The 13,339-nt window shown below is 45.8% G+C and overlaps 2 protein-coding genes across 2 annotated transcripts in view; both read left to right on the top strand.

The window, feature by feature from the left end:
• Positions 1–8,356: 8,356 nt before the first annotated feature.
• Positions 8,357–13,339, top strand: part of PPA1 (pyrophosphatase (inorganic) 1) — a 33,378-nt gene continuing 28,395 nt past the window's right edge. Inside the window, exons 1-2 of the mRNA XM_011991053.1 lie at positions 8,357–8,521; positions 11,558–11,616. Of these exons, the coding sequence (XP_011846443.1) occupies positions 8,458–8,521; positions 11,558–11,616 (123 nt within the window). The 5' untranslated portion in view covers positions 8,357–8,457. The remainder of the gene's footprint in view (positions 8,522–11,557; positions 11,617–13,339) is intronic.
• On the top strand, positions 10,548–11,159 carry LOC105547447 (interferon alpha-inducible protein 27, mitochondrial-like). Its single transcript, XM_011991052.1, has one exon. It carries the CDS (start codon positions 10,628–10,630, stop codon positions 10,994–10,996), a length of 369 nt encoding a protein of 122 aa, XP_011846442.1. The 5' UTR covers positions 10,548–10,627; the 3' UTR covers positions 10,997–11,159.

The following is a 13,339-nucleotide window of genomic DNA, read 5'->3' as shown; positions in this document are numbered from 1 at the left end:
CATTTGCAGTTCCCCCTAGGGGAGTATTCATACGTCCATGCCCAAAGTCATAGGACTTTGTGCATAGAACGAGTGAAAGTGACATATACCATTCCTGAGCAAAAGCTTGTGAGCCATTGTACGGTTTGCCATTTCTTTTTTCCCTCTGCGGCAAGACCGAGATGGGGGATGCTACTTCAGTCTGAGCTGAAAATAGGAAGGCAGATGGGGCAGAACCACAGCTGACCCGTTGTCACCACCATGGAACCCAAACAAGAAATACATGTTCATTCTCACAAGCAAATGAGATTTTTTATATTGTTTGTTACAGCAGCATAAACAGGTAAAAACTGACTAACTAAAGCTGGCTTACCATTTGGGCCCAGCCAATGGAGACACAGACAGGAGATTGGAGGAGTGGTTGAGGAAGGGAAGGGGTGTGTCTCCCTTCCTTTTCTGCCTCAGGCAGCATCTCCAGCTGCAACTCTGTACAGATAAACAGGCCCACTGTGCTGCCAGCTCCACCCAGAGACCCTGCACGCCTCCCTTTGGGTGACTGTGCCTCTTGCTCCCATCTCTCCAGCCTAGAGATGATAGTGGCTTCTTGCCATTGCCAATCTCTATTTGGTTTCTCAACTCTTTTATTATCTATTGACCAACTCCCTGCCTTAAAGTTCTTATCTTAAACACTTTGAGTAGCTTTTGTTTCCCTGGTTGACTTTAGCTGATACACCATCCTATGTACAAATTTTGGAGTAATTTAATCTCAGATGTCTCAAACTTTGTTTGTTTGGAAAAAAGATATATCTGCTTTTATAATTGTTTTTTACCATCTTAACCATTTTTAAACGTACAGTTCAGTGGCATGAACACTCATATTGTACAACCATCACCACCATCCATCTCCAGAACTTCTTTCCTTTTTTCTTTCTTTTTTTTTGAGACAATCTCGCTCTGCTGCCTAGACTAGAGTGCAGTGGTGCGATCTTGGCTCACTGCAACCTCCGCCTCCCGGATTAAAGTGATTCTCCTGCCTCAGCCTCCCGAGTAGTTGGGACTACAGGTGCATACCACAAGGCCCAGCTAATTTTTTGTATTTTTAGTAGAGATGGGGTTTTGCTGTGTTGGCCAGGCTGGTCTTGAACTCCTGACCTCAAGTGATCCACCCACCTCGACCTCCCAAAGTGCTGGGTTACAGCCGTGAGCCATGGCACCCAGCCTCCAGAATTTTTTCATCTCCCCAAACTGAAACTCCACATCCATTAAACAATAACTCCTTTTTCCTCCTTCTTTCTAGGCCCTGACAACCACCACTCTTCTGTCTGTCTCTGTGAATTCCACTATTCTAGGTACCTCATGTAAGTGGAGGTACACACTATTGGCCCTTTTCTTGTTTGGCTTATTTCACTGAACATAATAATAGATTTCAATATAAATTTGAAAGTTTTCATGTTATTGGACCTCTAGGTGGTAGCTGACACCAAAGATATACATGAGATAATGTAGACAGACAGTATCTCTCTAGAGAGAGAGAGAACATGAGAAATAAGAAAGACAATGATGATTAAGACGATGAAATGAAGAAGGCTGAGAGGGAGAATGAGAAATGAGCAGCAAAGAAGTAGGGAGAACATGAGATGAGAATGTAGTCTTGGCCAGGCGTGGTGGCTCACACCTGTAATCCTAGCACTGTGGGAGGCCAAGGTGGGTGGATCATTTGAGGCCAGGAGTTTGAGACCAGCCAGGCCAACATGGCAAAGGTTCATGTCTTCAAGTTACATTCTTGTTGTAGCATGTGTCAGAATTTCACTCCTTTTTCAAGCTACCAGTCTGCCTTAGCCAAGACATTTTTGGTTTCAAGTCATAGAAACTTTCCATTTAACACATTTAAACTGCAAGGAATTTATTATCTAATGAGACAAGAAGTTCAGAGGCAAAGTAGTTCTGGGGTTAGTTAAATCAGTAGCTCAAAAATATCTTTTTTTTTTTTTTTTTTGAGATGGGGTCTTGCCCTGCCGCTCAGGCTGGAGTGCCGTGGAGTGATCTCAGCTCACTGCAAGCTCTGCCTCCTGGGTTCACACCATTATCCTGCCTCAGCCTCCCGAGTAGCTGAGACTACAGGCGCCTGCCACCATGCCCAGCTAATTTTTTTTTTTTTTTTGGTATTTTTAATAGAGACGGGGTTTCACCGTGTTAGCCAGGATGGTCTTGATCTCCTGATCTTGTGATCCGCCCGCCTCGGCCTCCCAAAGTGCTGGGATTACAGGCGTGAGCCACTGTGCCCAGCCAATAATATCTTAAGAACACAAGTTATTTCCATCTTTCTGTTTTGCTGATTTCTGCATGGCAGTTTGGTTCCCAGGCAAACTCTCCTCATGGTGGAGATCTCATAAGAAAACTGCAGCACTGTTAGCCATTTGTATTAATCAGCTCTTCCTAGATTATGCTGCTGTAACGAACAGCCCCCAAATCTCCGTGACTTCAAACAAGCATGCAGAACTATACTCTTCTTAAGATAAAGGAAAAATGTTCCAGAAACCCTCTAGCAGCCTTCCCTTCATCCCATTGGACAGTACTGTATCACATTTACATGACTGAAAAAAATCACTGGCAGTCATGATTATCTTTGCTCATTTAAAACTCATTCCTTGGCTGGGCGTGGTAGCTCATGCCTATAATCTCAGCACTTTGGGAGGCTGAGGTGGGCAGGTCATGAGGTCAAGAGATTGAGACCATCCTGGTCAACATGGTGAAATCCCGTCTCTACTAAAAATACAAAAATTAGTTGGGCATGGTGGCGCATGCCTGTAATCCCAGCTACTCGGGAGGCTGAGGCAGGAGAATTGCTTGAACCTGGGAGGCAGAGGATGCAGTGAGCCAAGATCGAGCCGTTGCACTCCAGCCTGGGTGACAGAGCGAGACTCTGTCTCAAAAAAAAATTTTTTTTTTTAAATTCTTACACTAGAAAAACTGGTTGTATACTTCACTTCTGAATGTACTCCCAGGCTAGGCTGGGTTTACATCCTATGCACTCTGTAGGCATCTAATAAGTACTAATTTCTATACTGAGAGCAGAGACTACCCAGGACACAAAAGGCGATTCAATTGTTTTGGATGATTAAATTGTTTTGGACTGATCTTACATCAGTTAACAGTTTACACAACCATTATGAAGTACTTGGGAGGAAGGGAGAGGACCGCTTCACTAAATTATAAACAATGTTGCTAAAAGTGGCCTTCCATGAAGACAGAGCCAGCCATCTTAGATTATGACTTTCTTTAAGGATAATCAAGTTGCAACAAATACCTTCACAAATAATTTCTATTATATTCTAGATATATATTACTAATATATTCTAGAGGCCTAACTATAGCCAAAAAGTAATTTTAAAACTTCCTCAGTATTCTTTAGGAAAGCTAAGGACTGTCCACATCGCATCCCTTCAAGTTTAAAAATCAAAGTGGAGGCCAGGCACGGTGGCTCACACCTATAATCCCAGCACTTCAGGAGGCCAAAGCAGGTGGATCACCAGAGGTCAGGAGTTCAAGACAACATGGTGAAACCCCGTCTCTACTAAAAATACAAAAATTAGCCAGGCATGGTGGCAAGTGCCTGTAATCCCAGCTACTCAGGAGGCTGAGGCAGGAGAATCACTTGAACCCGGGAGGGCAGAGGTTGCAGTGAGCTGAGATCGCACCACCGCACTCCAACCTGGTGACAGAGGGAGACTCCGTCTCAAAAAAAAAAAACAAAAACCTTACTTCATGAAGATGAAGGAATGGCTGGCTGCCCCGAGGCAAAGGTGTGCACAAGACAGTAGCTTCTTTTTATTTTATTTTATGTATTTTTTGAGACAGAGGTTTTGCTCTTGTTGCCTAGGCTAGAGTGCTGTGGCGTATATATATATATATCTTGGCTCACTGCAACCTCTGCCTCCTGGGTTCAAGCGATTCTCCTGCCTCAGCCTCCTGAGTAGCTGGGATTACAGACACGTGCCAACACGCCCAGCTAATTTTTGTATTTTTAGTAGAGACAGGATTTCGCCATGTTGGGCAGGTTAGTCTTGAACTCCTGACCTCAGGTGATCCGTCCTCCTCAGCCTCCTAAAGTGCTGGGATTACAGGCGTGAGCCACCACACCCAGTCTCTTGAACAAAATCAGGATTCTTCTAGAAAAGAGAAGGTAATATGGCCATTGGGTAGGGAGCTAGCAGTGTTTGGTATAATACCCTCCATTTCACCCAGACTCTCTCAGTAAATGACACACCATTCAACTCAACCAGTACTTGTAGCCAGAAAGCTGGGACTCATCCTCAAATCTCCACCTCTCTCCTCTTCCACGCTATTCAATCAATAATTCCATTGATTCTACCTTGAACACAGTTCTGTAATCAGCCTTCTCTTTTGCCACCCAAGTTCAGGAAACCATCACCATCTTTCATCTGGGGCCCTGCAGTGGACTGCATTGGTCTCCCTGCCTCTAGTCTTATCAAACCTCAATCCAAGTTCTAAGCTGCTGATAGTACCTTTTCTTAATGCAATTCTGATCATGTTATTTTCCCATTAAAAATCCTTCTTAAGTTTCTGATTGCTCTTGGGAGAAAGTTCAATCCTCATATAATGCCTTCCAAGGCTTTCTAGCATTTGGCCCTATTTCTCTAGTCTCACCTCTTTTCTTTTCTTTTTTTTTTTTTTTGAGATGGAGTCTTGCTTTGTTGCCAGGCTTGAGTGCATTGGTGCGATCTCAGCTCACTGCAACCTCTGCCTTCCAGGTTCAAGAGATTCTCCTGCCTCAGGCTCCTGAGGAGCTGGGATTACAGGTGCGCGCCACCACATCCAGCTTATTTTTGTATTTTTTAAATAGAGACAGGTTTCACCATGTTGGTCAGGCTGGTCTCGAACTCCTGACCTCATGATCTACCGGCCTCAGCCTCCCAAAGTGTTGGGATTACAGGTGTGAGCCACCGTGCCTGGCCTAGTCTCACCTAACCGTTTTCTGGCTTTGGCCTTGTCCCCTTTGCCTTATTAATCCCATCTCATTCAGATTGCAGGTTACAGGTCACTTCCTTGAAGAGGTTTTCTGTTCCCATAATGTAATGCCCTGTACTTTCTATATCACTCTACTCACCCAAATTGATTATAATTATCTGTTGAAGTCTGTCTGTCCTCTAGACTCTAAATTCTGACTATAAGGCCTAGTAGGGCTACATCCCTACCCACCTATCACAGAGCATGACCACAGCAAGTGTTAAAAAAGACTTAGTTATAGATTTGAAAGTTTTCATGTTATAGGACTTCTAGGTGGTAGTTGACACCAAAATATACATGAGATAATCTAGACAGAGAGTATCTCTCTCTCTCGAGAGAGAGAGAACATGAGAAATAAGAAAGACAATGATGATTAAGATGATGAAATGAAGAAGACTGAGAGGGAGAATGAGAAATGAGTAGCAAAGAAGTAGGAACGGGCCAGGCATGGTGGCTCATGCCTGTAATCCCAGCACTTTGGGAGGCCGAGGCAGGCGGATCACGAGGTCAGGATTTTGAGACCAGTCTGGCCAACATGGTGAAACTCCATCTCTACTAAAGGTACCAAAAATTAGCCGGGCGTGGTGGCACACCCCTGTAATCCCAGCTACTTGGGAGGCTGAGGCGGGAGAATTGCTTGAACCCGGGAGGCAGAGGTTGCAGTGAGCCGAGATTGTGCCATTGCACTCCAGCCTGGGTGACGAGGCAAGACTGTGTCTCAAAAAAAAAAAAAAAAAAAAGAGGAAGAACACGAAAAGAGAATGCAGTCATGGCCTGGCGCTGTGGCTCACACCTGTAATCCCAACATTCTGGGAGGCTGAGGTGGGCGAATCATTTGAGGCCAGGAGTTCGAGGCTAGCCTGGCCAACATGACAAAACCCCATCTCTAATAAAAATACTACAATTAGCCAGGCATGGTGGTGCATGCCTGTGATCCCAGCTACTCAGGAGGCTGAGGTACAAGAATCACTTGAACCTAAGAGGTAGAGGTTGCAGTGAGCCGAAATCACACCACTATACTCTAGCTTGGGTGACAGAGTGAGACTCTGTCTCAAAAAAGAAAAAAAAAAAAAAAAAGAGAGTGTAGTTGCAAGCCAAAGAAGGAAATTAGAGACACCCAATAGGGTCACCCAGGGCAAAGGGGACAGGATATGGACTGGAAAGTGCCACTAGATTTGGTCACTGAGAAAGATAATATTTGAGAAGAGATGGACTCCTTCTCTGTCAAACTAATGTACTTAAGAAGGTATTCACCTTTTCATTAATTCCTCTACCCATTCGTCCAGCAAAGATTCAGTAAACATCCACTCTAGGCTGTGTACTGTGCTAGGCCCTAGGGAGACATAGTAGACCAAGGTCCTTTTGGGCCTATGGGCTCACTACACTTGACTGCAAAGGAAAGTTACAATGCACCAGGGCTGGGTGTTTCACCAGAGCTGGTACTGACTGGCTCTCTGAATACATTTGATGAAACAAGAGCCAGTGTGCAAGTTCAGAGGTCAGTGAGACTATTATCTTGCTGTGAGCTGGCAGGAGGCAAAGGGAAAGTGTATGTAGAACATTATTATTGCATCACTGCTGTCTCCTTAAGTCAGTCACAGATGAGAGTCTGGGTATTTCCAAGAAAATTGGTTCCATCTGCTCAAAGGCAGAAAAGTGATAGAGCAGTCCAATCAAAAGAGCATCCCCCTTAAAATATTCTCTGAACTTGATCCTACTTTTTTTTTCTTTTTTGAAACAGAGTCTCGCTCTGTCACCCACACTGGAATGCACTGGCATGATCTCAGCTCACTGCAACCTCCGCCTCCTGGGATCAAGTGTTCTCCTGCCTCAGTCTCCCGAGTAGTTGGGATTACAGGCGCGTGCCACCACGCCCAGCTAATTTTTGTATTTTTATTAGGGACAGGATTTCACTGTGTTGGTCAGGCTGGTTTCGAACTCCTGACCTTAGGTAATCTGCCCACCTCGGCCTCCCAAAGTGCTGGGATTGAAAGCGTAAGTCACCATACCTGGCCTTGACTCTAATTAGTGACTAAACTATTGCTTCGCTATTTTTTTTTCCTGCCCTTTTGTTCTAACTGCAGTAAAACTGTGGTGTAATGTTCCAAAAAAATCAGTGAATCACAGCCTTCTGAAAATTAATGGGTGTCAGTGGGATTTGGGAGTTGGACAGAGACAAAGGGAGGGACACCATAACTAACTGGAGATCTTACTAGGTTTTCATTTAATATTCATTTTTTACAATAGACATTGTTTTGAAAAGAAGAGTTTAATTCAAAATGTCCTTAAGACACATTATCTTTAATGCTCTAGAAAAAGTTATTTAAATAAATCCTGGCCATGAAAATTTTTTAACAAATAAAACTAGGCATTCTTTGAAATGTAAATAATAATTTTCTAATTTATATTGAGGATTTTGGACATACTTTTTTTCTTTAACATGTATGCCCGGGGAGGTAGGTAAGTGATGCAAATATTTGCCCATTGCCTCTATCAGACTTTAGTTTTTGGGGTCTGGCCTGACATGATGAAATATAAACAGGAAAACAAGCTCAGAGGAGCCTATCCCCTAAGAGCAATCCTTCACGCGACTCTAGCTCACGCCTGGACCTTCCCAATGCTTCCATCTGAAGCCCCTGGGGACCCGGGTGGGTTAAGTAAGGTGGTGGGGGGCGGGTAGGGGAAAGGGGGTAGTAAATCTTCCCCCACTGGGGAGGGTGACAGTAACAACTTCCAGAGTGTTTACAAAGACCCAGGTTCTGCTCCAAGCCTTTGACGTGTATTAACTCGGGTAATCATCCCAGTAACTCATGAAATAGTTACTATTACTATCTTCACTTCCCAGATAAGCAACGGAGTCAGAGAGGTTATAGAAAGTGGAGGAGCGAGTACCTTACTGGTAGCCACTAGGGGCGTCAGTATGGCTCAACTTTGTTAAGACTGATCAGAAAAATGCTCACCTTTAAGACCGCAAGCAGGGCCTGTCTGGAGAAGCAGATGACTTATCATCGCCTTTTGAGATAAGGAATAGGTCTGCGGGGAGGAGTGTGTGAGAATCAAAGGTGAGTTCCCTATGTGCGTGGTCGGCCGTCAACTCCTAGCTAGTCCAAGCTTAGGGCCTGCGCATTTGCCCTCCCGGGTCAGAGCCCAATGCCGAAGGAATAGAGCCAGCGCCGGCGGCAGCCACGTGGCCCAGACTCTGATCCCCCCCCCCACTGTCATCGCAGAGGCTGGGCCCGAGGGGCGGGGCTCGGGAGTGCGGAGTGCGCCTGCGCACGGGGTTGGCCCGGCGGGGATGGGAACGCTAGCGGAGCCGCGTTAAAGGCGCTCCCCGCCCCGCCCACCGGTCCAGTGCTCGTAGTGCGCAGGCGCGGGGCTCTCTGCTTGTCTGTCGGCGCCGCGTGCGGGCTGGTGGCTCTGTGGCAGCTGCGGCGGCTGGACTCCGGCACCATGAGCGGCTTCAGTACCGAGGAGCGCGCCGCTCCCTTCTCCCTGGAGTACCGAGTATTCCTCAGTGAGTGTCTGCGGCCCCCGGCCCCTCCGCGCCCGTCCGCCCATTCATTCCCGGGCCTCGCCTCCCCGGGAGGGTGCGGCCCGCGTTCGGCCCCAAGTCTCCGACGCGTTGTGGGGCCTGGCCGGGCCTCACATTGCACACTTGCCGTCGCCGGTCGGGGCAGCGGGGGTCGCCTCCGGCCATCCCTCCCCGCTGAACGGCGATGCTCCCTTTCTCACGCCACGGGGTACCTGAACCTGGGCCCAGCTAGTTTTGCATGTGTCCGACTCGGACAGGGTCTGATGGGAAAAGGAAATCACAGACCCACTCTAGAAAGGTGCCTGGAGGTAGCATAATGCCCGTAAGAGGATTGCTCAGTTTGGAGGGACGGCGACTCCGAGGGGGGGCAGTGACTTCCTAAAGACCTTAATTCCGCCGCCGTAGCTCAGATTATGGGCGCTGAGCGGAGCCAAGTCCACCCCCTCATTTTACAGAAGGGGAAACTGAGGCCCGGATCGGGAGCCTCTGTGAAGGCGCTGGACCGGTCCTCCGGGGTCCCAGTAGCGCTCCTGCCTCTCCGCCGCCTGTGTTCCTTCAGCGCCAATGCTGGGAATCCTTATGAAACAGAAAGCTGTTCCTCTCAAATCAAACAGATGACGTCAATCTGGAAGAATGACTGAGAAAGTGCCAAGTTTTTTACCTTTGCAGGATTCGGCGTCTAGGGGGTACCTACCCCGGGTCCTGCACCTAGGGCTGCACGGGGAAACCGGGAGGCTGCAGGCTGGGGCCCTCCACGCTCCTTAGGGCACCACCTTTTTTTTGGCCTTGTAGGTGGAGGAAATCTACTTGAGGTTTTTCTTTATCCTCTTACTCCCCCCACCCCCAGCTACTAGGAGTAGATTATGGGCGATAACGGAGGCGTTCGTAAATGTGTCACCACAAGCGCTTCTATTTTAATCTCTTTACAGTTTTATTTGGAAGGAAATGGGCAGGTGCCTCGAACTCTGAGTTGGTGTATGAAGGACCGGGAAGCGGGGGGTAGAGGGGACGAATGGGAATAGGCATTGAAGGAACAAAGCTCCTAGCAAAAAGTAGCCTGGTGCGGGAGGAAAAGGAAAGTGAACCGTAAAGCAAACATCTAGCTGAAGGTTAACTATCAGAAAAATCCAGGAAGCGTGAGAACTACCCACCCCTCCCCATTTTATTTAATTTTGCAATTAAGCAACAAGGGCAGTGCAGTAACTTTTGACTAATAATTCATGGAACTGTTTTTCTGGAAATAGTGTTGGCTCCAGAATTTCTCTGTAGGAAGGGCTTACAGAGGTGACTGGTTTGAAGGTGAGGGGTGGATCTTCAAGCTATATATGCAGAATAAATACACTGCTTTTACTTAGGTTATTTGCAATTAATATTTTCTCTATATATATAATATATATGTTATATATGTCTTCCGTTATGGGAGACCAAAGCTACTTCTAGAATTTGGCACTAGCTGAAGTAACTGTTTTTGTCGAGTGGAACTCTCTGGAACTTAAGAAATACTAATAATTAGAACCCACTATATAGTTATCAAATTTTAAGTGCTTTATCCTTCCTTAATATAAATAAACTTTTTTTTAGCTTTGTAATATTACATTTGTCAGTTTCTCTAAAACTGATAGAGGACTGGACAGACTGCAAAGTCACAATTGACCCTAAAAGGACTTTTATGTTTTATTGTTTGTGTTTTGAAACAGAGTCTCAATCTGTTGCCCAGACTGGAGTGCAGTGGTACTCTGCAACTTCAGCCTCCCGGGTTCAGGTGATTCTCCTGCCTCAGCCTCCCGAGTAGCTGGGATTACAGGCACTTGTCACCATGCCTGGCTAATTTTTGTATTTTTAGTAGAGACGGGGTTTCACCATATTGGTCAGGCTGGTCTTGAACTCCTGACCTCATGATCCGCCCGCCTTGGCCTCCCAAAGTGCTGGGATTACAGGCGTGAGCCACTGCGCCCAGCTTAGTGTGAGAATAATATCTTGGTTTAAAAATGTGTACTGGTGGAACACATCCGAGCTTAAGATGGTGGGGTCAGCTTCACATTCTCAGGAACTCTCCTTCTCTGGGCCAGGGAATTAACCCGAGCAGGCATGGTGGCCTCAGCTTTCACCTCATCAGCAGTGACCGGTGTGGCCAAAGTGGCCAGGGTGGCCTCTAGCCGTGCCGTAGTCTTACCCCTGGCGAGGATTGCTACAGTCGTGATTGGAGGAGTTGTGGCGGTGGAGGCTGTGCCCATGGTGCTCAGCGCCATGGGCTTCACTGCAACGGGAATCACCTCGTCCTCCATAGCAGCCAAGATGATGTCCACAGCGGCCATTGCCAATGGGGGTGGAGTTGCCCCGGGCAGCCTTGTGGCTACTCTGCAGTCACTGGGGGCAACTGGACTCTCCGGGTTGACCAAATTCATCCTGGGCTCCACTGGGTCTGCCATTGTGGCTGGCATTGCGAGGTTCTACTAGCTCCCTGCCCCTCGCCCTGCAGAGAAGAGAACCGTGCCAGGGGAGAAGGCACCCAGCCATCCTGACCCAGTGAAGAGCCAACTATCCCAAATATACCTGGGGTGAAATATATCAGATTCTGCACGCCCAGAGGAAAATAAGAAATAAAGATGAATTGTTGCAAAAAAAAAAAAAATGTGTATTGGTCGGGTGCAGTGGCTCACCCCCATAATTCCGGCCCTTTGGGAGGCCGAGGTGGACAGACTGCTTTGAGCTCAGGAGTTGGAGACCAGCCTGGGGAACATGGCAACACGACCTCCCTACAAAAGATACAAAAATTATGCAGGCATAGTGGCTCATGCCTGTAGTTTCAGCTACTCCAGCTACTCAGGAGGCTGAGGCTGGAGGATCACTTGAGCCTTCAAGAGGGAAGCAGAGGTAGCAGTGAGCCAAGATCACACCATTGTACACCCTCCTGGGTGACAGAGTAAGAGACCCTGTCTCAGGAAAAAAAAATGTGTACTGTGTGCATTTAGCACTACAATTAATTACAGTAATAACTTTTTCTAATTTATTTTGCAGAAAATGAGAAAGGACAATATATATCTCCATTTCATGATATTCCAATTTATGCAGATAAGGTAAGGCATCCTTGTCTTTTGGACACAGTCTGTTTACTCAGATCAACTAGTTCTACATACGAATTTTCTTATATGTCTCTCAACAAGTGCTTAAAATGCCTCGCTGTGCTGTGAGTTAAAGGTCGGTTGATTAGACTGGGCGTGGTGGCTCATTCCTATAATCCCAGCACTTTGGGAGGCTTAGGCGGGTAGAGGCCAGAAGTTCAAGAACAGCCTGTCAACATGGTGAAACCCCGTCTCTACAAAAAATACAAAAATTAGCGAGGCGTGGTGGCATGTACCTGTAGTCTCAGCTACTTGGAAGGCTGAGGTGAGAGGATCGTTTGTGCCTGGGAGGCAGAGGTTGCAGTGAGCCGAGATGCCACCACTGTACTCCAGCTGGGTGACAGAGTGAGACCCTGTCTCAAAAAAAAGACCATTGACTAAATAAGAAGTTAGTCTTAAAACTAGATTATTTAGTTAAAGAAGCAAATATAACTTGGGGAACGAGAGGAGGCATAAAAGCAAAAGTATTTAATCTGTCTTGGTTAAAAAAAAAAAAAAAGAAAAAATTACATTAGTCCTTTTTGTATGTGTATTTGGAACTAAAGTCGCAATACTTCATTACTGGTTCTAAAATAAACCAGGTAGCCAGCACAGAATTTAGACTGTGGGAACTTTATGAAATAGTAAAAATAAACTAGATTATTCAATGAGTATAGGAAAATTTAGTAATGGGCTAGTACAGTTAAGACTTGCACAGTTAAGATAGAGTTAATAAAGGTAGGCACACAGACTTCTAAAAGGAAATAGCTGTTCCTGTATATACCAGTGAAAAGAAACCTAACCGTAGCACAGATTGGTAGGTTTACCACAAATTGGTAAAAACCTTTACTTTTCTAGGGGGAAAAAAGTCTACAACTGTATACACCAGAATAGCTGAGTGTGGGGCGATTGTAATCCCACTTAGGAGGCTGTGCTGGGAGGACCACTTGAGCCCAGGAGTTTGAGACCAGACTGGGCAACATAGCAAGACCCTGTCTCAGGAAAATAAATAACAATAAAAATATATATCAAAATATTTATGATTCATGGGACTGCCCGTGACTCTTGGTTTTATTTTCGTTTTTGTCTTCTTATATTGTCTAATCTTTTTACAAAGAACATGTGTTATAAGTACAACTTTAAACATTTTAAAAAACCCATCTCTTCTGAGCCTCCTTTCCAATGGAAGTAGTTTGTACTGTATTTAGCAACTTGGCACAAGGACAAATATCTTTTTCTTTTTCTACCTTTCAATTTTTTTCCTTCAGTACGGAAGTTTGATTCACATTGAGTACAAAGGTTTTTGAGTTGTAAGAATTACATAGGTTATTGACCTTCCTTAGCTAGATGTCAATACACAACACACGTGAACATCACTTTGCAATGCACGTCTAGAATAATAGTAATTTTGTTCTTGTGTGTGCTGTCTTACTGTTTTTCTGGGCGTGACTATTAGATAGAAATAGACAAATTCATTGCACTTCTACCAGGAAGTTTGCTGCAGTTCTGTACTGCCAGAAATTCCAAATTTTGCATTGCTTCCAAGGAGCCTTCCTGGGTAAGACTCCAATTGGAGGCAATGGAGCAAACAGCCCCAGGCCAATTATGTGCCACAAATACAGGAGGGACCTCTAATTGGCATGTGTTTTTCCTGTGGGAGTATCAGCATTGTATTTATTCAGAAACTTGAATTTGTTAC

This window comes from Mandrillus leucophaeus, unplaced genomic scaffold (genome assembly GCF_000951045.1).
Source record: "Mandrillus leucophaeus isolate KB7577 unplaced genomic scaffold, Mleu.le_1.0 Scaffold39, whole genome shotgun sequence".
Lineage (NCBI taxonomy): Eukaryota > Metazoa > Chordata > Mammalia > Primates > Cercopithecidae > Mandrillus > Mandrillus leucophaeus.
Note: the sequence above shows the minus strand (reverse complement) of the source record. Positions and strands in the feature narration are given on the sequence as shown.

Bases quoted from the DNA above. Each gene is read 5' to 3' on its own strand.
- LOC105547447 (XM_011991052.1), top strand. From the start codon at position 10,628: ATGGTGGCCTCAGCTTTCACCTCATCAGCAGTGACCGGTGTGGCCAAA.